The sequence below is a fragment of the Botrytis cinerea genome, chromosome 6 (assembly GCF_000143535.2).
Source record: "Botrytis cinerea B05.10 chromosome 6, complete sequence".
NCBI classification, from domain to species: domain Eukaryota; kingdom Fungi; phylum Ascomycota; class Leotiomycetes; order Helotiales; family Sclerotiniaceae; genus Botrytis; species Botrytis cinerea.
In genome coordinates, this window is record NC_037315.1 from 409,974 (window position 1) to 435,629 (window position 25,656).

A 25,656-nucleotide genomic window follows, 5' to 3' on the forward strand; every position below is an offset into this window, starting at 1 on the left:
TTCAGGACGGAAGAAGAAGTGGAAGTTTTCTGCAAGGCTACCAAGTATAGATGAGAACAAATGCTTAATTGGGGAAATTGCAGGTTGAGTTGAGTAATGCTATCAGCAGCGATAAATATTCTCACGGCAACTACCCATTAGAAATATCGAGCGTCGCCCTCTAGATGTGTAGATATTTTACATCTTCTGAGAATGAAGGTTGAAATTCAAGTTGCTACAACCTGGCCAAGAAATGATCTTTGCACAACTCTAATAATATTTGGCAAACAGGATTCCATTCAAAGATGCGTAGAAGTCCCATTGCTATGCGACTTTCAGACAGAACAAATTGAATAGTTCTATTCCTCGCCCATTTTATTCGCTCCATCATTTCTGGGGTTGCGTGCGGTACCAGTGTAAATCTCATCTTCATGCCCATATATGTTACATGTCAAACGCCGGAGTACTTCTGCAATCGTACATTCGTAATCGGGCTCGTGGCTTTCAGGTTCTTTGACGCTTACTCGCAGGTCCGTATGTCCTTCGTCTCTTCCATTCATTCGGCCAGAATATCCATTCTTTACCAACTAGCTTTCTTAACACCCGGCAAATCTCCCGACAGCGCATTCATTCTGAAGTTATACTGTAACCGCAGGAATATGATCAGCATAATCCGCACATTGTATCCTCTCCAACATCCCTCATATCCCGGAGTCATAATAAACAAAATACATACCCTGGACATTTTGAAATCCCTCAGAATACCTCTTCCTTTACCTCCCAAGATACATCTATTCCTAATTTGCGTTGGCCTTGTATAACAATGCATTTGAGTCAATTCCAGTTGTGCTTGGAAACGAACTCGAGGAGGAAGTGAAAGATTGCGGATTATGTAGCGAAGAGCTTGTCTATTCGCACAGAAGTTTGTATGTCAGCCATTGAAGTTGCAATGTAGAGTTGGATGGGCCAAATAGTAATGTGCGTGATGTGGTACGGTGGATAATGTCATGAACTGAAACCCAGAAGAGGATGGGACTTGAACAAGCTAGAATTGGGAGGAAGAAAACATACCTTTCAGTCTCATGCTCAGCAAACACTTGTCGCTTGGTATGGTCACGAATGACTTTGATGTTTATAAAACATCCTAGATCAAGCTTCTTGGCTCGGAACATAGACATTTTGAGGACTGTGGGAGTTGAACTGGAAGCAATCACTGAAATTGAGGTTGCGGAAGAGCACAATTCGGGAGAATTGTGAAAGTCGTTGATGCCTCATGTCCGAGGCTTCAAATTTAGGTAATCCACACATGCTGATGCTAGAAATGGCCCATGACATAACTGCTGAATTATTGAATATTGAAATTCGAAGGCACTTTCAATGATTGATGATGAACAAACCAGATTGTTTGCTTTTGAGGTATATGTATGACAAGTAAGTATCGCTTGTATATCGCCAGCGACGAGACTGTTACATCAAGACGTCCAACCAATGAAGATATCAGGTCTGTCTACTGTAGACAGACTACAGGCAATTCTGTCTTGTATATAGCTTGTAAGGTATGGTTATAGAAGACTAGTGGTCTCCTTCTTACCTCGAGTCCAATGACACTATGAGTTATTGGGCGGCAAAGGCATAAAAGGCATAAAGTTTTGTGTCTCTTTCTCTTAGAGATGATTCGTTTTGCTGATCGAGTACCTCCATTGTCGAGAACATTGAGCTAGTTTCTGTCCTGTATCACTAGTTGCACCCTCATCTTGCTATCACTCTGGATCTCTAGACTTAAATGTCAAGTGGTGTCATGTAAATCTGATGATCATCATGGGCTTACAGGAGTCCGGACTGTCGTCCAATAATGAGAGAATCCAAATGCCCAAATCCAATTAGAACGTCTATCGTCTAGAGTGTAGAGTGCTTTTTTGATGTTTTTTAAAGATTGAAAGCTTATATCTAGTATTTCGGTTTGACGGATTAGATATCTGGGACTGTCGAAACCCAATTTACCTTCTAGTAGCTCCTTCCAATTGTGTTTACAAGAAATGGGATTTCCTACTCTATTGTATCGCAAAATTACATCATACAAGACTTCGATCTCCAGTCCCCGATATTTAATCTTCACTTTATACTTAGCTGTTATTGTTAAATTATAGCTTAGTACTGCGAAATCAGAAAACTTGCAGCTTTGAAGTATCTTCTGTCAAAATCATTATATTCCCTTCCTGTGCTGCCTTTCCATTCAGCAAGGAGCCCATCTCGGAATCCTTCGACCCAACATCAAACACGTCAATCTAGTGCTCGGGAATTTTCGCCCAGAGAGCCCAATTTGATGTCTTCCTCATTGCGGGAAACATCAGGCAAAAAAGCCGAATCCTACGCCTGCGAAACTTGTAGTATACAATGCGCATCAAACTCTCGTTTACAACAGCACAAACTAGGGAAACGTCATTTAGCCGCAGTGAAGGCTGCCGAGGGGATTGGGCCTACTGCAAAGATGGCACAGTTAGTGATATGCTCCTCTCACTGCTCCAATCTCACAATCTAATAAACTTTTTCAGACAGCTAGGGCCGAGAATGGTCGTAATATTCGTCGGAAAAGCCAAGAGACGATATAAAATCTTGCATGACGTTTTATACAACGCCTCACGATATTTTCGAGAAGTTTGCGAGAATCGCGCCGAGTCAGTCCAGGAATCCAGCTTTCGGATAGTGGAGGAATGTCAACAATTTGGGATCTTCATCTATTGTCTTAACAATCAGCATTTGAATATTCCCACTCCTATAGGTGTGGTACCGGCATTGCTAGAGCTTTATTTCATCGCAGTCAAATTCAAAGTCAACTTCCTACAGGATAGGATCATAGATCACCTACTAATAATGAAGCGCTGTCTACAAGAATGGAACATTAAACGATTGTACGAGAAGACGAATGCTACCTCGAAGCTGCGTTGGCTTTGCGCTTGTGATACCACGTGTATTATTCGTTCCTCGGCGAAAGAAATACCTGCCTCACAAGACTCAATCGAATGTGAGTTGCTAAGAGTAGCAAAAGAATGTCTCGAGTTTGCATTTGATGTTTTCCGAGTTCAGCTGATATACAATACCTGCTATTGGCCGGAAACATACATGCATGATTTTCATGCCTGCGAATTTCATTGCCATGAGGCTGACAGACCATGCCATCATATTAATTTTGATGGAACTCCTAGACTTCCGGGTAGTTTTGTCGATGCACGAAATTTGGATGGAGCTTTGAAGGATAGCTCAAGTAGAGGGGCCTTGGGGAAGAGACGGCACAATCGATACAGCTCTGAGCCCAGCGTCCAGAGATCAGTCAAGAGGAAGATCGAACCGGATATTGTACGAGACGAGGAGCTCAATCTATTGAAGGAAGAGGGAACATAGAGCTAGTTCTTCGATGGTGGATTCAAAATATGAGTCGCCTACAGTAGTCACAAGAGGATGTAAAGTAATATCGTGTCAGCAGAATGTGAGTTTTCTCAAAGAGATGATACTGGCTTTGTTGAATACATGAAAATGGTTGTATCAGCTTAGCTATCGAAGAAAGCAGGAGGGAGGAAGAGAAAGAAAACTGTGAGCATTTTAATGACAAGGAAACGGGGAGGGGAGACAGAGCTAGATAACAAAAAAAAAAATGAAAATATTGCATATGATAATTAACATAACGGGCCAATACAATAGTCACATCTCTTGATTAATTCAGATTTTTATCCAACAATCTAGCGCTCCCAAATCTCAGATCAGACCAAAACTTATTATCTATCTACCAATCATTTTTAAGTCTGCAATAAAAAACAATGAACAATTAGACCACAAAACATTGAATGAAAAAAAAAAATGCTCATTTATTCATTCATTTACCTATTTATTCCCCTGCTACCTCGGCTCCATCCATTTACACCCCTCCTCAAAACCCCACCACCCCCCAAAATCATCAACAACCACTTCAAATGCCCAGCAAAAACAGCCAAAAAAAAAAGCACAAAAGAATTGGAGCGGCAGGGAGTCGAACCCTGGACTTCATCGAGATTTTTCAGATGTATCTGGGAAGATATCTGATAATGCAAACGAGGCACTCTACCACTGAGTTACAGCCCCTGATTGGTGATATTTGATGATGAACGTGGCCGATTTTGATATATATTATCACTTTGCAAAAATATGGGGTGTAAGATGGTGGGGTGGTGGGGTGGTGGGGGGAGATGGGAAATTATCGAGTTTGGATGTGCTGGGTGGGGTTGAACGCTTACTCCAAGGTCTTCGGAACTGAAGTAGAGAATAGATATTGAATAATGGAGTCTTAATCATATTTTCGCATTGCCTGCGGTGCGGGGTATCTTGAGTATCTATATTTTGAGTATTCTCGGACTTTGAGATATAAGAAAGGAGAAGAGAATCAAGGGAATGAAAATCAAAAGCAAATTAGATGCTGAATATTGGGTTTTGCATACCGCGCGCGATATGTGCCTGGGTAACTTTTCCATATCCATCCACCTATCCATCCATCCCTTTCTGTTCGAAATGTAAATAATGCATGCATGAGACTGCCTAATTATCTCAGAAAGACAACAGCAGCTAAAAAACAGCAAGTAAAAGTTTCCCAATAAAACCCCTCCTACTCAAAACTCGCCTCGCCTCGCCTCGCCACGCCAAACTACCCAGATACGTCAACCAGCAAAACAACCCAATCCAATCAACCAGTCATCAGAAAACCCATCAGGCCCGCGGAGCAGTCTTACTCATATAAGTATCATGCTTCGCAGTCCTGTGAGTCAACTGTCCACATCTTTCGCAAATATGTGATAATTGACATTTCGTTCTCTTTCTGATACACGTACCCCGTTGCCACATTTGACACGAGGCAAATCTTAATTCGGTTGCAGGATCTTGTTGTTCTACCTCTCCAATATGATGTTGTTGGCGACGAGACGAGGAATGAAGATCTTCAGCCCAATTGTCTGAGATGTGGGGAGAATTTGCTTGTGAGTGATGATGATCAAGACGACCTTCTCGACGGAAGTGGGTGGATTCTCCTACTGTACGATCAGTACGTTTATCATTCTTGGGAAAGGTATCTTCGTGCTCGTGATAAATGCTTCGATGGCCTCCGTTACATATAGAGCAGATATGTCGTAAAGTACATTTTGTGACTCTGACGGCGCATCGACCAGCATTCCAGTCCGGGCAGGTTTCAATGGAAGGATCATTATTCAAAGCTCGAAAGTTTGGCTGGTATTGATGATGATGGAGAGAAGAGTGTTGAAGATCGCATTTCAGACACAAGTGTTGGAGTCCACAGGCTTTGTTGCAACGTCCTTTGTAATTATAGATCAGGCAATACCCAGGTCGTAATGGTGCTACGCCAGGTATGTTTCGTGAATTTGAAGTACTTGGTTGACTGAATGAGGGTTGAGATTGTACAAGAATTGATGAAGAGGTGGCTTTCGAAGGCGTGTGAGAGTGGACTCCAGAATTAATAAGGGATGGCTCTGGATCTTGTTCCTCGGATTCACTATCGCTCTCACTATCGCTTGAATCAGACTCTTGGTTTATCTCAACTTGGGAAACAGGTTGGGAGATAGATCGTTCGTCATAAGAGTCTGAACCTTCATCAGTTGACCAACCATTCATTATCTCATCGTCTTCATCACTGGAACTAATTTCCGAACTAATTCCTGAACTTCGTTCTGAAGTATCTTCTTCCGAAGAGTCAGACTCGGAATCTTGAATTTTGGATGGCTTCTTTCCATTTGCTTTTTGCGATACAGGATTTTTGATGATAGACTTAAGGCTTGAGTTGGCGGTCTTTGGTTTCTTAGTCATGACAGCGTCACCGTTGTGGTTAGTATCATCTTCAGCGACAGCAGCTTTTCTTTTCTTTATGACTTTCTTTGGAGATTTTATCGGGCTGTCATCTTTATCAATGGAAGGACTATCGCGGATATCGAGAACATCACGTATAGCTTGAGAACGTTTGATATTTCCAAGCTTATTCGTGATAACTGTACCAGGGACAATCCGAGTCTTTTGTGGAGGGAATGACGACAATGGTACTCCCCATGCATTCGCTAGTTCCTCATCATAAGTATTGGAATCTATAGCTTTCTGTCCTGGTTTGATGGAATTTTTTGATGCTTCAAGATCCATTTCGATATCAGAAGCCCCATAAAGATCCTCACTTGGTGCTTCATTTTTGATATTTGCTGAACCATGCTTCTGCGATCGATCAATCTTTTTGCTTTCTTGAGGAATAACTCTAGTTGAGGGTGGGTTTCTGATAGGAGCTAGTGGAACCGTTGAAGATTGCTTCGAAATTTCTTCTGTGATGGGAGTCTCCATTGTGATTCCTTGGGGTGCCCTCATCTCTTGGTCCCCGTTGATTACTTCATCCACAACTGGATGAACAGCTTCACGAATAGCCCCCGGAGTCTTGTTTCTTCCATTCCCAGACCTAACATTCTCATCTTCTACCTGGAGAATATCTGGTTCTGAAGACCTCGACGGGGTACTTTGTCCTGCACTCGAGCGTACATCATGATCGGAAGGTGTATCAATAATCTGTGATCGATTCAAAAGCACAGCATCTTCAACCCCATCAAAGCTCTTTGAAATATGCTCTGGCACTTCTGCTGGCTCCGTGATTCCCGTACGATGACAAGTTTCTCCTGGTGAATGGCAATGAAATGCGCAAACTGGCAGACCAGAATCATGAACATCTCTCCAATCCGTATCAAAACCTCTAATATAATCCCGATGGAAAAGATCGACCAGATGAAAATCCGCAAAGATATCTGCATTACTCCTACCAGAAGAAATAAACTTCTTGCGATTATCCCTCTGTGATGCAGTTGCAGGTCCCGTTTCCCGTCCCCACGACCAGGCTGCTGATGCGGCAGAATACCATCTCAGTAAGCTTCCTTTGGAAGTATTGTGATATATTTCTTCCGTGTGGACATGAATCTCCTGCTTGTGCTTGAAATCATAAACTCGTAGAGCATCAATTGTCTTGTTCATTAAATCATTGAGTGAAAACTCCTCAGCCACATAATATATCCATCTTAAACGCTGGGTGTAGATTGGATCGATCTCCTTCGGTGCATTTGGTATTTTTCCATGGTAGGCATAAAGAGCAATACAAGTGAAAGCATCGTATTTATTCTGAGCGCATGTGAGAGTAAACCGACCATCAACTTGCTTCTTCCGGCGACAGAATTGAGCAAATTTGGGAGAAATTCGAGTCAATGGCCGGGTGTGAAAAGTGATTTCTTGTTCCTTGACTCCACCGTTGCAAATCGTTGCAGTTTCAATTCCGAGAATACTATAGGGTATTAGCAATGAATTGGTATGGGCAGAGACCGAATCCTTTACTCTGGAGTTATGGGCCATTCATTCCTGTCGTTTGCCTCATCTGAAGCCATGGTGAAAGAGTGAGCAGAGATCGACTTTGTCCAAAGATACGGATACCAGTGAGATATTGTGAATCTTGAAGGATAGCAAATCCAAACTGTCAATAGAAGTGAGTTAAGATCTGAATTCAAGTTAATTCGATCCTACCCTACAAGGCTGAAAGGTAAAGGGTGAAGGGTGAAATTGAGGGGTGGATGGCTCAAACGAGGGAGACGCGACTTAGCGCGGGTCAATGTCTCGAAAGCATGTGATAAATCTCTTTTTCAATATCGAATATTCCAAAAGCCACTATCACATTTTGTCTCACGCAAAAATGCTACAAATCTACCAAGGGGGTCACTTTAATTTCCCGAGACATATGTGCTCATTGTGTTTGAACTCGTGTTTGAATTCGTATTGGCTAATGCTAAATATCAATAGTATAAAGCAGAATGTCCCCCTTTATAAATATTACATGCATGTAATCTCTTGCATACGTTATTATCGCACCCCCGGTAAAATCTATTGAAGTCACTAAAAGTTTCAAGTAGAAAGACGAGAATCTAGAGGGAAGTGGGAGCGGAATTGGGAATGTTAAATATAAAAGAACTCACCCTGGATGTATCAACACCACGACTATAATTCGACATTATAGAGCCAGATGCGAGGCGACTCGTATCGTTTCTCATGGTAGTAATTTGACCGTTGGATTGATTGAAAAGCACAGGGGCTCTTGGCTTAATCTTGGTTGAACTATCTTCATCATGGTCTTTGCCAAAACCCAGCGCGTCACATATTCGCTGTTGTTGCTGTTGCTGTACTCCTCGAGTAGGACCTGTAGGCTCAGTGTTTCTATCTCGTGAAGTGTTCCCGCTGATTATGACGAATGGTCGCTTCCTACTTGAGGTTTCCTCGTCGTTGATTTCAAGCGGTCGTTTTCCTGGATTTGAAATAACGTTCATGCTGCTTCCTAATATTGGGCTTTCACTCCTCGGTCTCTTCCCTAAGGTAACTGTGCTCGCAGATTGATTCAAGTCATTTTCCTCGTCGCCATCTTCTATCTTGATCTTCTTCGTGCCAGTAGTTGCTGCGACCTGCAGAGTCTTCTCCTGCGTGAAGATGGGAAGGTCGTTATCATCTTCCTCTTCTATTACTTCGGAACTTTCACTTTCGCTAGCACTTCTCTGCAGACAGTCTTTGATCTTATCATCCATTCTGCTATTCCCACCATCCCTGATGTTATTCAGATGAGTTTTCCCGTGGGTTTTAAGGCCATGAGAAGACTTAGGAGGTGCGAGGAGGACTAAGCGTTGGCACACCTCTCCTATCCCATGCGTATGAAAAGCACAATGGCCAAGTCCACTTTCATCAGAAGGAACTCGGTAATCGCTCTTTGCGTTTGAGATGTTAGATTCAAATTTCAATTGTAACTTCATAATATCGTAAAGGATGTCCGCTTTATCTTTGATAGCCTCAAGCCGTTTTAGTTTCTGACTATTGGGAGAGCTTGGGCGACCAAAATACCACGCCGCACTCAGAGCGCAGTAAAACCGTAAAGAGCTTTTCCTGGTAGTATTTTTGTAGACTTCCGGCATGTGCTTGTAGAGATCTCGATCAAATCGACAATCGTGAGCCTGAATTGCGTCCATGGTCTTGTCCATCAAATCGATAATCTCGAATCGTTCGGCCAAATAATACAATTCCCTCATTTGTCGACCATAAGAGCTAGATCCGGGACCATCTTCGTTAGGACATGCTGGGACATACCCTTTGTATAAGTATGTGACGAGAATGGAAAACGCGTTTTCGAATCGTGGTTCACAGTGGAACTGATATTTCCCTTTCTCTTTGAGCACTTTCATATGATTTTCGAAGGCTGTGGAACGACTGGAGAGGAGTTTCTTATGGAAAGCGACTTCTTTCTTTTGTTTGCCGACTTGGACAGTAACAAACTCTGTCCCTAAAGCTCTGATGATGGAGCAGCATGAAATTAGAAATTGACATCAATTCAAGGTGAGAGTACATACTTTTCATCCAGAGGCCAATCATCCTTGGAATCTTGGATAACCATTTTGAAGTGAGTGAGGCTGTGATGTGAAGGAATACTCAGTGGATGGATGATGAGAACATCCATAAAATCTCAAGATCAACAAAACCTGAAAAGAAATTCAAACCAAGAAGTAAATAGGAGATTAAAGATTTCGATGAAAAATCAAATTCCAGTACTGCCCCTCATCCCTTTACTTAATTCGACCAACGCGTTTGAGTTGAGGGGGGGAAGACGTGTAACGCACAGACAATCTCGTTTGCACTGGATATAAATATCTTAAATTTCTATCACATCTCAACTTCTTAACTTTACTCAAGAACACGCCCATTCAGGAATAGATCAATGGTGTTGGCTCACTTGGTACCAAACGGCCCAGGAGAGAGGTGAGCCAGAAGTGGAAATACAAACTTACCCCTTACTTCAGATCTATGGTAGCTAATCCATTCCCAATTTACCTAGTCCTCCGAAAGAAGTGTTGCCTCGAAAAGATAATTGAATTGTCAAATCTGGATCGAAGGGTTGTGATTGTATACCCTTTACAAAAGTCCTCCAAGGGCGACAGTCTTGAAGTAGTTCCTCCCATGTAAATCTCAGCTTGCTCACAACATCGCCAACCAATTGATAATCATCATGCTCTTTACCAGATTCCCCCTCAGATCCAAGTGAACTCCATCATATTTTCTTGCTTGAATACTCATATTCCAAGTACCTAAATGTTCCAATCCTCGCTGTCTTGCTTCAATTCCCACTGCCTCTTCGTATAACATCAATGCTTTATTCCCCTGACTTACAATCCATTCGTCCGCCTTTTCTCTACCTGCTGCGTTTGGAGTGACAAAAAGACCTTTCCATTTCTCGCGACCAACTGTAGAATCTATGAGTGTAACTAAAGTGTCAAGCCATTGGATTGTCTTCGGAAGGTCGAGATCAGACCAAAGACCATGACCGAAGATTATGGCTATAGGTTTGGAAGTAGGACGAATGAGAAGGTCGGCACGAAGGCGAGAAATTTCATCTTCCGGTACGTTGAAGTAGACAAGCTCTTCCACTATTGTTGCGAATGTTAGTTGTGAAAATTTCCTCGAGGCGATGATAAACTCACTGATAACGTTAACCGAATTTGTACAAGATATACTTCCTGGATCATGAGCCTCTACATCTGAGGTCTTATATATACCTTGTACTGAGCAATCTTTGACATCAAACTGTTCATTACAAAAACATTCCTTCCTAAGTCTTATCAGTATATTATTCTCTGATTTTGACATGAAGGCGAGAAGCATCAAGCACGTAAAAAGGCAGTAAACTAGCCCTGTGAATATTCAAAGCGATTCAGAACATTCAAATTCTGGGGGTAGTCCAGGGCGAGACATGATGACGCTTACCTCTCTTGTACACTAAAATTCCAATCCGTCACTGCCCCATAGCCAATATCTTTCCTCAAAAAGATGTTGAAGCATCCCGTAACATGTCTTAACATACTATCCCCAATAATCAAAACCTTCTCAAACCTTCCGAATATCTCACATATCTCCTCCGATGTGAACCAGCGAAAATCGCAAGCCCTAGGCATATATGGAGCATCAAATCCAATCCGGCCACCAGATGCCATAGCCGTGAGCATAGACTGTCGATCTGTACATAATGAGCCAAAAGGAGCGTGAAGATCCAACGATGAAACATTGCAAGTGTTTCGGAACTTATAGCTTGCGAATGCGTCAACGGAATCTGGGGATCTATAAGCTGTTGATTCTACCGGTTGGAACGGGACATTGGGAACACTGTCATTTCTCAGATCGACAATGGATTTTGAGGGGGGCTATAACATGTCAGTACTGTCTGTACATTTGTAGGGTGGACACACCTCTGCAGCATCAACTTTATGTAAGGTTCCATGGAACCAGAATAGACTAGCACAGAATATCATGGCGATCCCAATTCTTATTGGGGTTATACGAAATCCTGAGAAGCGCGAATGGCGATTTGCTCTAGCCCATCTGTATGGAAGATTAGGGGAAGTTGTAGGAGTTGTAAACGGATCTTCTTTCTGCCACATTCTGACGACAGAAGAAAATATCACACAAAAAATTAACGATGGAGAGTGAAGATTTGTATAGCAGTTACATAAATCCGAACGTGTCCACAATAATGAAGCTGTGAGAAAAGTCAAGAAAAACGGTTGATCTCGATATGAATCCGACACGAGAAGAGATTTAAAACAACTAAACCGCATCAGTCCATCTTAGAAGTCGTGGTCGAGACGAATAGGGCAGTGGCATTTGATTTCCTTCTCCTATTTTTTGCAGGAAAGAGACATCGATGATCTAATGAACTTCCGGAGGAAGGAAGGAAGGAACATGGGCAGCGATAGAATATAATCAACCGGTAATTTATAACTCAATTGTAAAAGAAGATTTGGGCAATCGGAAACGTTGAAATGAATATTGAGGGTCAAATATCAAGTTCAAACTGGACTACACGTTTCTCACTTGAGTGTATCCTGAATCCTGTTGAACGTGTTTTCAAGGAATGGCTCATACGTACACGATTGAATGAAGCATATAGCCTTTTGACTCTGAATAATAATCAAGATCTGGGAAAATCTTTATCGTCTCTCTTCATAAAACGTTATCATTATATTATAGATCTAACATGATGCACTCCTTAACACGACGTAGACGAGAATAATCGCACACCAATGCCAAATATACCTACCTACCTGGTAGGCTCATAACACCCTTCAATGGCCATTTAAGACTGACAATCAAATAAACCATAAGTCAAGCTAGAATATAACTAGAAGTTTTCCGTGGTGATTTGTTCTATCGACGCATGAAGAAGGTTATGGGATACGCCAATGCTTTCGCAACATCAACTGCCCAACCTCCCCAGCCTCTGATCCTTTGAATTGTGTTGAGTAACTTGATGAATCTCAGAGTAAAAACTTCAAGTTCGACAAAATCATCAGCATAGGCCTCCCACACGGCCTTCTCATTTCCTTCTTTTGACGTTTCTGGTAATAATTCGAAGTCTCCATCAACCCGAACCTTTGGACCGATGACCAAAGCTCTACCGACTATTCTTGTATCGGCCATGAGTCTTGTACCGGCATCTACAACGTCCTCCGGCTTGCCCATCGCTCCGCCTGCCAATAGCAATCTACCGCCTGCAGGAATTATGGGCGTATCAATAAAGTAGGGGCATAACATGTTGACTCGAATGCCATTGGCAAAGGCTGTAGATCTCAATGAACGGAACATACCCAAGACCCCGTGTTTTGCGACTGAGTATTCTACTGATCCAGCGAGAGGAGCAATTGAGGCTACCGATCCAATCAACAGTAGATGTCTATCTGGAGTATTTGGACCGGGGATCATCGATGGACTGGCCGTTTGTGACCTGGGATTTCGAGGCAGATGCCACATGGCCAAGTGTGCGGTATACATAACTCCGACGATGTCGACGTCAAAGGCTTTGAAGTTTGGCTTGGGTGGTTCTGGCGTATCCAGACCCACAGGTCTCTGAAATGACATGGCCTCTTCTGTAATTCCCGCATTTGCAACCACGGCATCGATGCCCTTGGTAGGACTTAGCTCCGTAGCTGTACGAAAGAAGTCGACTTGAGATTGCCAATTCGTTACATCACAATACAAAAAATGATGATTCTGACTGCCAGTCTTCTTGCGTACTTCCTCGACCAATGATTTTCCTCTTGCGCTGTTGACGTCTCCTATTATTATATTTGCTCCATTGTCTGCCCATGTTCTGAGGAAACCTTCGCCGAAACCAGATGCTCCACCGGTTATAATGATTGTTTTTCCTGCTACCCAGCCGGGATCGTATGGACTTGTGGTATCTACTGGGCTTGACTGTTGAATGATATCAGCGATATCTCGAGCTGGGTTTGGTGCAGCCATTTCGTGTCATAAACTCTCTCCAAGATGGACGACTGAAAGGAAGACGCGATGTTGCAGCTCTCAGAGAATTTGTATGCTCAAAATGATCTGCAGCCGTCCACGTATCGAGTGCGTGTATTAGTTCATGTAAGGAGAGCACATACGAAAGGACGAGACTTTGAGCTGAGCAGTGATTGCATGAGTAGCGGTAAGGAATTTCCAGTAAAAAACAGCGAGAGAACATAGGAACCATTATTTATTACAAATTTAAGAAAACACTAGACCTCATACTTATTAGAACTTTTCATTGTCAATATTCATGAATCATAACAAGACATTTGAGGGGTGAGCGTCCGAGTAAGTTGAGCATGAGAGCTTGATGCAAGAGGCTGAGATGGGCTAGGGGATAAACCGGGGCAGCAGAAGTGGGGAACGGCTGACAACATTTTCGAGCAAAAGCTCAAGCTCAAGCTCAAGTCACCATTGATATCGCGACAACCAACTGGTGCTTCAGTAGTCGTGGACTCAGATGAAGATCTAAAGAAGCACTTTGCCAATCGATATGTCGGTAGACTGGTCGATTCGAGTGATGTGGGCAAGGTCCCAACCAATATTGATCGACGGCTATCTGAAGTGACCAGGCTACTAAGCTAGTTGAAGGGTTTACTTTTCTCCCTCCAACACTCCGAATGTGTGTATATCTTGAGACAGAAAGAATCTGAGAAAAGAGGGAAAAGGAAAGGTGTTGGTATCAGTGATATACAACCTCGCTGCGCAAGTGCGCAAGCGGCATCTCTTATCTTGACCTTACCAGGCGGTAGTTGGAAGATGTTGGTAAAGAGAAAGTTCTCATTTGATACTATTATACATTCATCGATAAAGTTGTATCATCAACCCATACCATTTCATGTTCTACGACATAATAGGCGAAAGTTTACAAACCCTTACAGCCGATACCGTTCCTGGAATAATTTCATGTTGTACTCTGTGTATATATGTTTTGCCAAGCAAAAATCATAGTTGAAGATCTACCAATCGAATATTCTCCTAGTCCCTATTCTTTTCCATTCTGTCCATGAGATGAAATATATCCAACTACGACCGACGTCTTCCGGTACAGTGGTACCTCCCCACCACCGGGCACAAGTTAGAACCAGATATCAGGAACTCTTTCAAAGCCTACTGCAATGTCCCATCCACAGGTCCTTCCATATGTCAACACCATCGTGAATCACATGCAAATCATCATTGTTATTTCTATTCGAACCTCACCTTGACCTTCATCTTCAGCGCGAAAAGGCATGGAAAATCCGCTCTCACTTGTGCACTAGACAAGGAATGTTTCGGCCCTACTATGTCCCGCTATTTGAAATACGACACAATTCTCGAACGTTTTAAGAACGGAGCGACTTCGGTAGATGCGGGAACTTTATCGGTGAAGACTTGCGTCGAATTGTGTTGGATGGTGTACTCTCCACTGATGTTTTTGGGCTAGATATCGTCAATCATTGGGATCGGGGATTCGACATGTTCCGTGATCATGAAGAGTTTCATGCTCATTGCATCGAAAGTGATGTCCTCCATCCTCATACGCGTCTGAAAGAGTTAAACGGGACAATGAAAATCTTCATCTTGGTGACTTGCGTTTTACAACAACGGACATGGGAGGGACAGGTAATGGCGGTCAAGAGTTTAGTAGACCTTTCAAGAGTTGGAGCATTGGTGATCGGAAACTGAGTTAGAGAGAACCTAGCATTATTCAAAAATAGGACAGAGGTGATGAAGGGAGACAATGGCTTTATGATCCAGAGTCATTCTAGAGAATGCGACATGAAGTTGGAGAAGAAACAGGATCAAAGTGGAAAACGACAGCTGCTTTCAAGACTATCGGGGAAATGGGATAGAACAGGAAGATATGCCTGAAAGTACGGAAGATCTTAGAATTTACCTTTGAGAAGGCAGCATGAGTGCGACCGCTATCTGGAGTTTCATTAGAAGACAACTATTCTTTCACATGATTTGAATCTTTACAATATTTTGAATGTTCTAAATGGCTTGGGTTTTCAAATTGCTTCGAATGTTCATTACGCTTTGAATGTTCGAAACTATTTGGATATTTAAAATGCTTTCAACATTCGAGTGTCTGTCATTGATCTTAACGGGCGAAAACAATGATATGTCTTAATAGGTACTAGCCCTACCAGCCGTTTCTCCTTTCTGTAGAGCTCATCCACACGCCTCTAAGGTATTATCTCCTTCCCATCGATCAAGTCAAACGTTGCCACTTTAGTTGTCTTCCATTCAACCACCCCATCGAAACGATGCTCGTCCTTCTTTTTCTGGTAATAATTCATCGCCGCATCTCGGACCGTAGTCCATTCAATCACAGCAGTGCCCAAAGTTTTCCCATCATTTTGTAACTCTACCAATGCCTCTCTCACCCACCCCACACAATTCCAACCTTCATCCTTACTCCTAATAGGGATTGCCCGCAGGATTTGCAACATGCGATCGTAATTTTCTATTTTCGCGACCATCACTCGCACCAAAAGCATTTGCGTTGCTAGAAGAGGTATAGAAATCTCTTCGTACTTGAATTCTGATTTTCCAGTCGAGGCGGACAAAACCTCCTTGGCGTGAAAACGCGTCCCTCGTGAATCTTCAACCTCTTTTTTAGGCCCGACAATTAAACCCCAATGATATCTTTTTGTTCGAGGTGGTTAGCTAACGTTTGACAGAGAGCCTGGAAGCTACATTCTCACGTGTCTTCTTTCTCTGGCATCTTGGGCTTGCCACCGCGAGCATAAAGCGCGATATAGAGACGATGCTTGCCAGAAGGCATGATAGCTTCGAAGCGACTTTACTAATAGGATAGTTGGGTTGGAGAGAATACTTGTCGCTAATTGAATAGTCGTTTTGGTAGCCCAATCCCGCAACGGGGCAAGCACTTCTCATATGCATAAACCAACACAAGGATACCTCGGCACCAATAATGCTCCTGCAGTTTTCTGTTTCATAAATATAGCCTGATGTATGAGTTATCGTGTAGTAATTGTATGATAGGTGGTTCCATCGCGGCTAGATAGAGGTAATAGCTGAACTACGATCGCATACTAGTGCGCGCTGATCAATTGGCATTCAGGATTGGATAAGACGTATGTGTGTTCGGTGATTGGTTGACTTGTTGTCGACCATTTAACCTGCTGCTACAGAAACACATTTTACTTTTGTGACTGAATGAACCTTCATCCAATGTATCTCGATGTACCGGAAGAATCTTTTGTTGATCGAATAATCACACCCGGATTTAAAATACTCCGATTAATTGGAACAAAAAAATTATGCTAGATAGAGAATGTGAGCGTAAATCACAGTGATGATTGTTAAATTTAAAAAATTCCCTAGATGTTGTTAACCTCAGGTTGTTTTAACGCCCAAGTCGTCTCCTTCAGAGGACGATGAAGAAATAAGACAAAACCCCTTGCAAATGGGTATTAGAAAGAGTTCAACATAGGCCTCCAGTAAGTTTTAGTCTCCACATGTCAATTCGGCAGGCTAGCATCGCAGTAATTGTAGAAACAAGATTACCATGCTCCAGGGAGCGGCCTTCTTTAGAATAGCATTGACGCGGTTTCGACTCAGTAGTCTCCAAAGTGTTTTTGCCGAATCTCTTCCATAGCTTGTGCAGTAGGGAATGCATCCAAAAATTTATCAACTTCCTTTTTCCAAAACAAATTCTGCGGGTTGACGTACATGGCTGTTGTATACTCCCAGTAGAGGGGATACCAACCGGCAGTCTCCCAATCAATGATGCCAACCACTTTGTCGCCGACTGCAAGAATGTTAAAACTACTCAAATCGCCATGTGTGAAGACAGGTAGATCGTGCCAAGGTCCATCCTGCCATTCAATAAGCTCATTCACACCCTCCGGGTTGGTTGGACGAGCTGGAAAATCCGACCGCAGATATCGGTGAAACTCATTGGTATTTTCGAAGGGTCCAAATTGTTCCGGCCCATTAAGTCTTCCATCATATAATATTCCGCCGTCAACGTTGGCAATTCGTGACGTTTCTGGAGTCAACTTGCGCATCTCCGCAACCATCTCCCGAATTTGAGAAAGTATTTTAGCTTGGGATTCGGGCGTCCGAAGTGCCCACCCACGCGCTATGTGTTTTCCACGTATTCTTTCCATGACAATGTATGTTTTTCCCTTGTGTACAAAAGAACAGTAAATTTTAGGCACTGGAATAGACGTGTGCTCTCCAATGAATTTCATGGCTGACGCTTCTGCCAAAGTTCTAAAGGCGCCAAATTTAACGCAAACCCCTTTGGATATATTGAGGACGCCAGGACTACGGCGGCGAAATCGCTTGACGACTGCTATTGAGGCAAGTGTCAGGAGTCGGCGGAATCTGGTGTTATTTATTGGGGTTGACTCTGGAATTTCATTGGCAGGTTCACGTTTCGACTCCATGGTCGTGTTGATTATGTCGTACATGTCCCCCTTCTGAAGAGCCGAATCTCAACAAACAATTGAGCCATCTGTCTCTCTGGAAGCTTACAGACAGACTATCATCGTCGGGAAGGCATCGATACAGAGATAGGGTGATTGAGAGGAAAGGTTCGACGTCGTTTGTTGGTGCCGAGATGTAGATAAGGCTGACGATTAGGAGCATGCAAGGCTACATACACATGATTATCGCTTAGCATTCCACAATTTTGCTTACGTCACATTTGAAGCAAGCGTGCAACATTTCATCGATTGTGTCGCTTCAGAGAAGAAAACAAAATACGAACTCGACGTTCTCTTCTCACTTCCTCAGAAATACTCTGTAATCGATTGTGCTATAGTAGTTAGTAGCTATCATTTTGTTTGTGTTTCCCAGTCAAGATTCCGACAATATCCAGAAGAATTTCCATTTCAAGTACCCAGGTTCGATCACGTTACGCGTAGCACCATCAACAATGATACTCTAGGAGGTAAATGGTCACATTCGAAAGATTGAGACTCACAGAAGCCTTCTCAGAAATCATAAGTCCTATTTAAAGTTCTTGCCACCACTGTTCTCGTACCTTGATCTTGATTTTGATTCGCTGAATGATTCACAAAGCAAGGCGCAGATAAGCTGAGGCTGTGCTGACTCTGCAGCTGAGAAAAACGGCCATGTCGGTGAGTGGGTATGCCCTGACATAATATACAGCGAACCGCTCACATGGGTTTGAAGATCACCCACTTTGCGTCATTCTCTCAATCTTTCGTAGCTTTCATATATTGAAAAGCTTCCATCTCCTTTCCTGATAATCTGTTGTGGGTTATCTTGCAAAACAAAGCTCTATCCATGGCAACTCAACACATTCTAGCCTCAGCTGCTCAAAACGCGCATCTGCTCTCTATCCTTTCACGAACGGATCATGCACCGTCTGACTACATTCAAATCACACAATACCAATCATCTATCGAGGGCATTATCTCCCAGCAAGAGCAACGAGTAAAGACTTTGGTTGCAGCAAGTGCAAAAGAACACCAAGACTACGACGAATATCAAGGCTCCACTGTCAAACGTCTGGCGTACAAATTACGCGGAAGAAAAGATAAATTTATCGAGGCTGGAGAAAAAGAGCACCGAGAATGGTTGAATGCAATTCAGAAAGAGTTGGAAGCCAAGCGTCATTTGAGCCATTTAAACGACACGCTTCAAGATGCTAAATCGAAAGCCTCATTGTTAAAACCCTTGGTAGAAGAACATAAGTCGGCACAAGCTGAACTGGATGCTCTTTATAATTCTATATTTTCTGGTCCATCACATGATTTTCCAACGGAAGATACGAAGGAACATAGTCTGTCTTGTGCCAAGAATTCATTCGACGAGGGACAATTACAACTAAGCACCGAAACCAACGTGTTATTAATCTTGCAGAAAGCCTCCACTGTCATGAAAGAGTGCATCGTGACTATGGATTATGCGTTACAGTCATCAAATATCAATGCATGGGGAGTCGATGGGGGATTCGATTGTATGGTGGAGCAATCTTCACTTGCAAAAGCTCATCATCTTTCTTCTCAAATAGAAATGTTGGTGTCCCAGGCACGACAAATGCAACCAGCTGTTCAACCCTTGGGCCCGATGAATATTGCACAAATGTCCGATGTCATTTTCGACAAGACTTCCTCTGACCTTAAGCTTCAAGAGAATATTGAGAAGTCAAAGCGGCAGGTGGTTGCAGCACGGTCACGATTGTCTCAAGAGATAAAGAACAGCAATGAACGTCTTATGAACTTTCGTGAGGAAGCTCAAGAAAAGAAGAAAGTTCTGATAGTGAAAAGGAAGGAGTTACAAGATGAAAGGGCGGCTTTGTTTGAAAAGGTGATCGCAAGTGGTCAAACCCCGGAAATTCCCCAGCAAACACGAAGCAATGTTCAAGTAGAACACAGTAATTCTCGGGAGCAAACTCCTCCATTGCAATGGGACAGTCAGCAACATATACATTATTCGTTATTTGGAGGAGGCTATCAAGAACAGCCCAATGACCCGGAACCGTACCGTATCCCGCCAGCAGGGACCTATGGTTTTCAAAATTCAAATTCAAACTACCCTCAAACTGAATTATCGATGCCAGTTCCAATATGGTACTCATAATAATATAGCTGTTGCTCACCCTGGGCACAGAAAGTTTTTGCCTTAAAGGATTACTCGTGGCGTTTGGAATTTTGGGAAGCATATACCAGGGACTAAGGAAGGCGCACACAGTCGTGGGTTAACCAGACAAGAGGATATCACATCGGAGCTTTGTAAATAACAATAGAAACTTTCTGGTTCAGAAATCGTTATTCAATTTTTTCTTTCGTTCATAAATACTTCAAGAAACTCCAGTTTGTGTCTTGCATGCCGTCTTTCAAATAGTGATCAATGCCCGGTTACAGTTACTCTGGATTCTCAGAACGGGTGATAGGATTTGCTGCCTCCCAAACGTGTTTATCTTTAAAATTCACAACTGTGTTCCATGAGCAATATAATCATCCTCATCCCATCATATTATATGGTAATTACGTCGCACACCTATGGTAGCTCTGAGAATGTGGATCCCTAAGTTAAGGGATCAAATCCAGGGGTTTTGCACTTCTGAAAATGTCAGATTCGTGTCGATTGATTTTCTCTCTGGTGACTCGTATTTCAAGTCGCAAACAATAACTTACGGGTGGCTTTCTGCAATTCTTATCTGAAGTTTCTGTGTTGCAAATAAGTACTCCCCTATCTCATTGACTGACACAAGATTCTGTGCTACCCGGGAGATACGCGCAGGACAGGACGCCTGGAATTGGTGATAAGTTTCGCGCTCTTCGTGTGACTTAACGTCTGGGAAGTTTCCCAAGAGAGCTGTGAGTTTTACTGATGCTCACATGCAAGGCGCCAAATACATCCAAAATAAATTAAAATTATCCGCGTCTTCTTCTATCTCTTCTCTTTCACACGATTCAGGAAAATACATCCCCGCACTTATCACTACATACACCGTTTTATTCAGAAAACGGACTTGACTCATTCCAACTTCCCGCAATACATTACAAATACAACAAAACAGATATCTCCTAGTTCCAATTCTTGTGAGCGAACATACCACTGTTATGGCTGTTGCCATTTAGTATCCCGTTCTTCACTCCATTTTGTTTGCTGATCTTGATGTTGTTCAGATTTTTGGCCAACGTTCCTGTCTCGTTTTGCTTGATCAAAGTTTCTGTCGAAGTCTCGATACGCTTGCCAAGATCGGCGTTAACTTTACCGAACATTGCTAATTAAAGAGTTAGTAAATGAGATAAATTAAGGGGTGAATGCATCTCCTACCATAGACCGCTTGTCGAACTTCAAGTCCTTTATCTCCAGTGACTGCGCTTAGATGACCCGCAACATTGCTGATAAGATTATCCTGTTGACCTGGCTCTTCAGCTAGTGTCTTTTCCCAGAAGATTCTTGGCTGCACGTAGTCTGCATCGACGACTTCACTCTCAAAGTTGACAACTGTTCCTTGGAATTGTTCTTCGTCAGGTTGTGCATATTGTGTCGCTGCTCCAACATTGTAAAAAGATGATGGGAAGTAATTTGGGGTACCACCTAAGTTGCCGTTGACAGTTGCAGCTCCATCCCTAATGAGGGGAGTAAAGGGCTTTTTGTATGGAGCATTGACAGGTAATTGGACGAAGTTGGCTCCGAGACGATATCTTTGAGTATCTGCGTAGGCAAGAGCACGAGTTTGAATGACTATTATAGTTGTTAAAATCGTAACGAAGAGAGGAACATAGATTTTGTCGACAGGAAGAAAGAACTTACTAGGATCTGGAGTTAGAGCCCAACCAGGAACGAGATTTGTTGGACTAAAAGCACTTTGCTCTTGCTCAGCGAAGAAATTATCCACATTCCTGTTGAGTGTAATTTTACCGAACTTGCGAAGAGGGAACTCGGAAAATGGGAATGTCTTGGTTGCGTCGAAGATATTGATGTGATAATTCTCGGCCTTGACAGGGTCAATGATCTGTGCAAAAACGTCCCACGTTGGGTACTTTTGATTTTCGATATCCTCGTAAAGACTACGGGTTTGGAAGTCTGGATCAACACCAGCCTTTTGATTAGCCTCATCTTGTGTGAAGTTCTTCACTCCTTGGTTGGTCTTGAGATGGATCTTCACATATGTGAATGAACCGTCTGATTTGGTGAACTTGTAGGTGTTGATACTGAAAATATCGGCATGTTGGAAATCGACTGGTGTAGCTCGATCACTGAAGAGGAACATCAGGAAGTGAATCCCCTCTTGGTTGTGAGTGAAGTAGCTATGAAAGGTTAGAAGTGTGTCATGATAGCATAGCAAAGGATGAGAACATACTCCCAGAATGCCTTGTGATCAGGTAAGCCACTTCGTGGATTCTTCTTAGTAGCATGAGTGAAAGATGGGAATTTAGCTCCATCTCGAATTGGGAAGACAGGCTAAGTGAAGTGTAAGCTTTCGAACTGTTTTTGAATCCTCATCCGAGTTGACTTACAGTGCTAAGGAACAACCAATCTAAGTTACCTTCCTCGGTAAACATTTTAAAAGCAAAACCACGAGTATCCCGAACCGTTTCGGCAGATTCTGCTCGACCAGCTACGGTGGAGAACCGACAAAATATATCGGTTTGTTTTCCGACCCGGTTTAGAAAAGCCGCAGATGTGACATCTGATATGTCATCTGTGACCTCAAAGTATCCGTGAGCGCTAGTACCTCTGGCATGGACGACACTGGAGATTATCAGATTAGTTTAGCTTGTCATAAAGACTCGCGATAAGTAATGATGAGGAGTCTTTCACTTACCGCTCAGGAATTCGCTCATGGGTGATGTGTTGGATCAATTCCAAGAGATTGATATCTTGAAGTAGAAGAGTGGCTCTGAGCTGATTGCCAATTCTTTGGGTAGATGCTGGCTTTAGAACGGGAGCACCGTTCATCGTTGTGATGGCCGGTTCTTGCAATACGCCATTGGTCTAAAGATTTTGTTAGTCCGATTCATTTGAATGGAAGGCCTGCGCTACATACTTGAGCCATGTTGTTTGAATTTACTCGAGCAGATTTATGTGTGATGAATGGTAGTTGTCAATTGGGAAAGAAGAAGAGAGTGCAGTATTAAGTATTTTAGTTGTGATTGCAGAGTTTAGTGGGATAACGTTTGATTTATAGATTGCACAAATAGACAGATAGGTGTCCATTTTCATCACTCTAACATACTTCCACCACTTTTGAGATAATCAAACCGTGTAAGAGGCGTACGCAGAAGCTGAAAAGGGCACCTCTAAACATGGGCGTGACTTTTCCAATTTTTGAGGCGGAATACACCGCCACTGATATTACTAGGTGTGATATTACAGATTCCTATAAGCTTACCGATGAGCTGACTTGTGACTTCGTATCTTTTTCGATATTTGTGTGACCCTGATAGCCTTACCGATATTACTTTTCTTCGAAACGGTAAGCTTACGTTCATAGGATGGCATGGAGCGGCACAGGTTACCGAGAATATCCTTTTCACGGCAAACCCTTGTCATTCGGCTTAGCTGACTATCGTAAACTTCTAATCTGTGCCCCTAGATGGTTGTATTGAAGATTAGATATTGAAAAATTGGAAACCAGCCTGATAGGATTGGTTACGCAGATGCCTGGAATCTCACTATGATTATCTATTGAGCCGCGATGAGAGACAACCTCAATTGTAATTACGATGTTGTCCAAATCGTATACATGAGACCCCCAAATACGCGCAACGGAGTTTTTATTGTTGATTGCAACCAAAGATGGGATTGAATGGTAAATTCAGCCTTACTCGTTAATTTACGATGGTACCTAGTTTATTTGGGGGTCGTTTCTATTATTCTCTAGAAATAACACTGATTCTGAGGAAGGTCATTGAATATATCTCAATCTCTTCGCTTCAGGGTAGCTGTAGGATGCACGAGAAAGGGGCTGAGGGACAAGCTGGAATTGCTTCACACCTGACTACTTACCGCCCGAGGTCATCAAGTAAGGGCGGCAGAGCTCACAGGTCTTCTCATGATGACTCACTTGATTTTAAATCAACTGTGAACAAAATGGTTCGATTTAAGGATGATTATGAGATATGCTTGGCGAAAGCTGGGCTCCAATGAAACACGCTTACTTACTGAGTCGTCATCCCTTGATAGATTTAGGATACGGCCTCTACGTCACTATGTCATGATTTCATCGATTCTTTCTTCAATGCGAGGATGTTTCCAGAAATACATTGCCTCGTGATTGTTCTTGTGGTCTAATGTGAGATATCCTTAAGCCGTAGTCAGGGCTGTCCCATACTACTGTTCTGATAGGCAGAGTTTAGGGCGAGGTAACGCTTACTAGACCTTTCCAGCATTTTCCAATGACCAGAATAAGCAAAGCTTACAAATTTTGGGAGACCTGGAATATTTTGTTGTCGCAAGTGAGGGCTTTGAAGCTGGTGTTGTAGAAAGGCAGAAGAAGAATCATCCACAGTTGTGATAGTCAGCGGGAAGTGGTGGCATCTATTACTTGCCCTCTTCAGTCATTCATTGATACAAGGTATAAGAAGAGCCGTCATAAAATTTCTGAAGTCTGTTGGACCAAGATTGAGATTTCACATTAAACAGTACGGATGATATCGATTAGATGTTGGCTACTTGGAATTAGTCACTATATGTCTGAATGAGGATCGTCATATTGAATATTTCAATATCAGCTTAGGCACTTTTATCCTCTTATAAGCCGCTTTTGCGGGATGGGAGTTCCATCTCTATTTGCCGCCCACTTTTGCTAAAACTTTCAAAAGACAAGTGTAAGGGTTCTTTTTTTTTCGCCCGCATTATCCAAGTCAATATTAAGTGTGCCTCCTCTCAGATAGGATCAGCTTTCTAGATATCCCGCTACCTTCTATTATCAGACCGTGGCAGCATTGCATCGATGATGGAGATGATCCAGGCTTGTTGAATTGCGAAAGATGTATCTAAATACTTCTAAAATCATCAATTCCGTTGTTCATAGGGGTAAGGATGAGGAAATGAAGTAAAGGAGATTGTGATTTTGCACACGGATGTTTTGTTCGGGCGTGATTTGAATTTCTATCCATCGTCTCCCATTGAAGTGTGATTCTGAGAGACGTAACAAGTCTTTATATTGTTGAACAAACGCTCATTCAAGAACCCTGATCTACCAAGGAACTCTAATAAGCAGTTTGGTTCATAAGAGAACTCAATGGAAGGTCACTTTGCGCATGCAAATACTACTACCTTTGAAAGTTTCAAAGCGGCAGTAAATATCACTATCAAGCACGACTGGCCCGCTAAGTTAAGTAAACCACAATCTCTTTATGACTTATAAGTAGTTACCTGAATAAACTCTAGATGATTCGTGGAAGATGGAGTTCGATTTAGTATAGCACTTTTCCGTACAGTCTGATGAGCAGACAATCAAGCAAGGGAAATGCTTTTATGTGTATGGTCAGGATAGAATGTTGATATTCTACGACCAGAACATTACAAAATGCTATTGAGCAGAATATAAAGACAATCTGAGAACACTGTGATGAGAAGAAGAATATTGACTAGAGAGAAATGAGCTTCAACCCAAGACACATACTACAGTCAAAAATAGTTGACTTGCGTGTTCTAACCATCCAACTAGACTTTGAGCTCTTGTACTATTAAACGAAGCGATGAACACATTATCATTATCTCGAGCTGTGCAATACAACAGCATTTAGACATTCTAGACTTTACAAATACTGTAGAACTGTACTGCAACAATACTTGATCATGATTAGT

At 42.5% G+C, this 25,656-nt stretch overlaps 9 protein-coding genes across 9 annotated transcripts; 1 reads left to right on the top strand and 8 right to left on the bottom strand.

Annotated features, from left to right (window-relative positions):
- Nucleotides 1–61: 61 nt before the first annotated feature.
- Nucleotides 62–1,266, bottom strand: Bcmrp2. The gene is made up of 3 exons (XM_001560204.2): nucleotides 1,051–1,266; nucleotides 716–887; nucleotides 62–622 (listed from the first exon to the last, which is right to left on the bottom strand). The coding sequence occupies exons 1-3, from the start codon at nucleotides 1,155–1,157 to the stop codon at nucleotides 560–562; spliced, it is 342 nt and encodes a 113-aa protein (XP_001560254.1). The 5' UTR covers nucleotides 1,158–1,266; the 3' UTR covers nucleotides 62–559.
- Nucleotides 1,267–4,287: 3,021 nt separating this feature from the next.
- On the bottom strand, nucleotides 4,288–7,558 carry BCIN_06g01110 (hypothetical protein). The gene is made up of 2 exons (XM_001560206.2): nucleotides 7,363–7,558; nucleotides 4,288–7,312 (listed from the first exon to the last, which is right to left on the bottom strand). The coding sequence occupies exons 1-2, from the start codon at nucleotides 7,410–7,412 to the stop codon at nucleotides 4,711–4,713; spliced, it is 2,652 nt and encodes an 883-aa protein (XP_001560256.2). The 5' UTR covers nucleotides 7,413–7,558; the 3' UTR covers nucleotides 4,288–4,710.
- A 211-nt stretch (nucleotides 7,559–7,769) lies between these two features.
- Nucleotides 7,770–9,640, bottom strand: BCIN_06g01120 (hypothetical protein). The gene is made up of 3 exons (XM_024693324.1): nucleotides 9,408–9,640; nucleotides 7,995–9,348; nucleotides 7,770–7,902 (listed from the first exon to the last, which is right to left on the bottom strand). Exons 1-3 carry the CDS (start codon nucleotides 9,449–9,451, stop codon nucleotides 7,882–7,884), a joined length of 1,419 nt encoding a protein of 472 aa, XP_024549110.1. The 5' UTR covers nucleotides 9,452–9,640; the 3' UTR covers nucleotides 7,770–7,881.
- A 263-nt stretch (nucleotides 9,641–9,903) lies between these two features.
- Nucleotides 9,904–11,617, bottom strand: BCIN_06g01130 (hypothetical protein). Its single transcript, XM_001560208.2, has 4 exons — nucleotides 11,295–11,617; nucleotides 10,816–11,249; nucleotides 10,533–10,660; nucleotides 9,904–10,478 (listed from the first exon to the last, which is right to left on the bottom strand). Exons 1-4 carry the CDS (start codon nucleotides 11,484–11,486, stop codon nucleotides 10,030–10,032), a joined length of 1,203 nt encoding a protein of 400 aa, XP_001560258.1. The 5' UTR covers nucleotides 11,487–11,617; the 3' UTR covers nucleotides 9,904–10,029.
- Nucleotides 11,618–12,036: 419 nt separating this feature from the next.
- BCIN_06g01140 (hypothetical protein) lies at nucleotides 12,037–13,681 on the bottom strand. Its single transcript, XM_024693325.1, has one exon. The coding sequence runs from the start codon at nucleotides 13,345–13,347 to the stop codon at nucleotides 12,253–12,255; it is 1,095 nt and encodes a 364-aa protein (XP_024549111.1). The 5' UTR covers nucleotides 13,348–13,681; the 3' UTR covers nucleotides 12,037–12,252.
- Nucleotides 13,682–15,377: 1,696 nt separating this feature from the next.
- On the bottom strand, nucleotides 15,378–16,306 carry BCIN_06g01150 (hypothetical protein). The gene is made up of 2 exons (XM_001560210.2): nucleotides 16,089–16,306; nucleotides 15,378–16,029 (listed from the first exon to the last, which is right to left on the bottom strand). Exons 1-2 carry the CDS (start codon nucleotides 16,166–16,168, stop codon nucleotides 15,567–15,569), a joined length of 543 nt encoding a protein of 180 aa, XP_001560260.1. The 5' UTR covers nucleotides 16,169–16,306; the 3' UTR covers nucleotides 15,378–15,566.
- A 376-nt stretch (nucleotides 16,307–16,682) lies between these two features.
- On the bottom strand, nucleotides 16,683–17,971 carry BCIN_06g01160 (hypothetical protein). The gene has a single exon (XM_001560211.2). The coding sequence runs from the start codon at nucleotides 17,823–17,825 to the stop codon at nucleotides 16,965–16,967; it is 861 nt and encodes a 286-aa protein (XP_001560261.2). The 5' UTR covers nucleotides 17,826–17,971; the 3' UTR covers nucleotides 16,683–16,964.
- A 131-nt stretch (nucleotides 17,972–18,102) lies between these two features.
- Nucleotides 18,103–20,198, top strand: BCIN_06g01170 (hypothetical protein). The gene is made up of 2 exons (XM_024693326.1): nucleotides 18,103–18,497; nucleotides 18,553–20,198. The coding sequence occupies exon 2, from the start codon at nucleotides 18,667–18,669 to the stop codon at nucleotides 19,963–19,965; it is 1,299 nt and encodes a 432-aa protein (XP_024549112.1). The 5' UTR covers nucleotides 18,103–18,497; nucleotides 18,553–18,666; the 3' UTR covers nucleotides 19,966–20,198.
- A 554-nt stretch (nucleotides 20,199–20,752) lies between these two features.
- Nucleotides 20,753–22,998, bottom strand: BccatA. The gene is made up of 7 exons (XM_001560213.2): nucleotides 22,889–22,998; nucleotides 22,667–22,836; nucleotides 22,359–22,593; nucleotides 22,202–22,302; nucleotides 21,652–22,148; nucleotides 21,169–21,582; nucleotides 20,753–21,115 (listed from the first exon to the last, which is right to left on the bottom strand). The coding sequence occupies exons 1-7, from the start codon at nucleotides 22,895–22,897 to the stop codon at nucleotides 20,916–20,918; spliced, it is 1,626 nt and encodes a 541-aa protein (XP_001560263.2). The 5' UTR covers nucleotides 22,898–22,998; the 3' UTR covers nucleotides 20,753–20,915.
- Nucleotides 22,999–25,656: the final 2,658 nt, after the last annotated feature.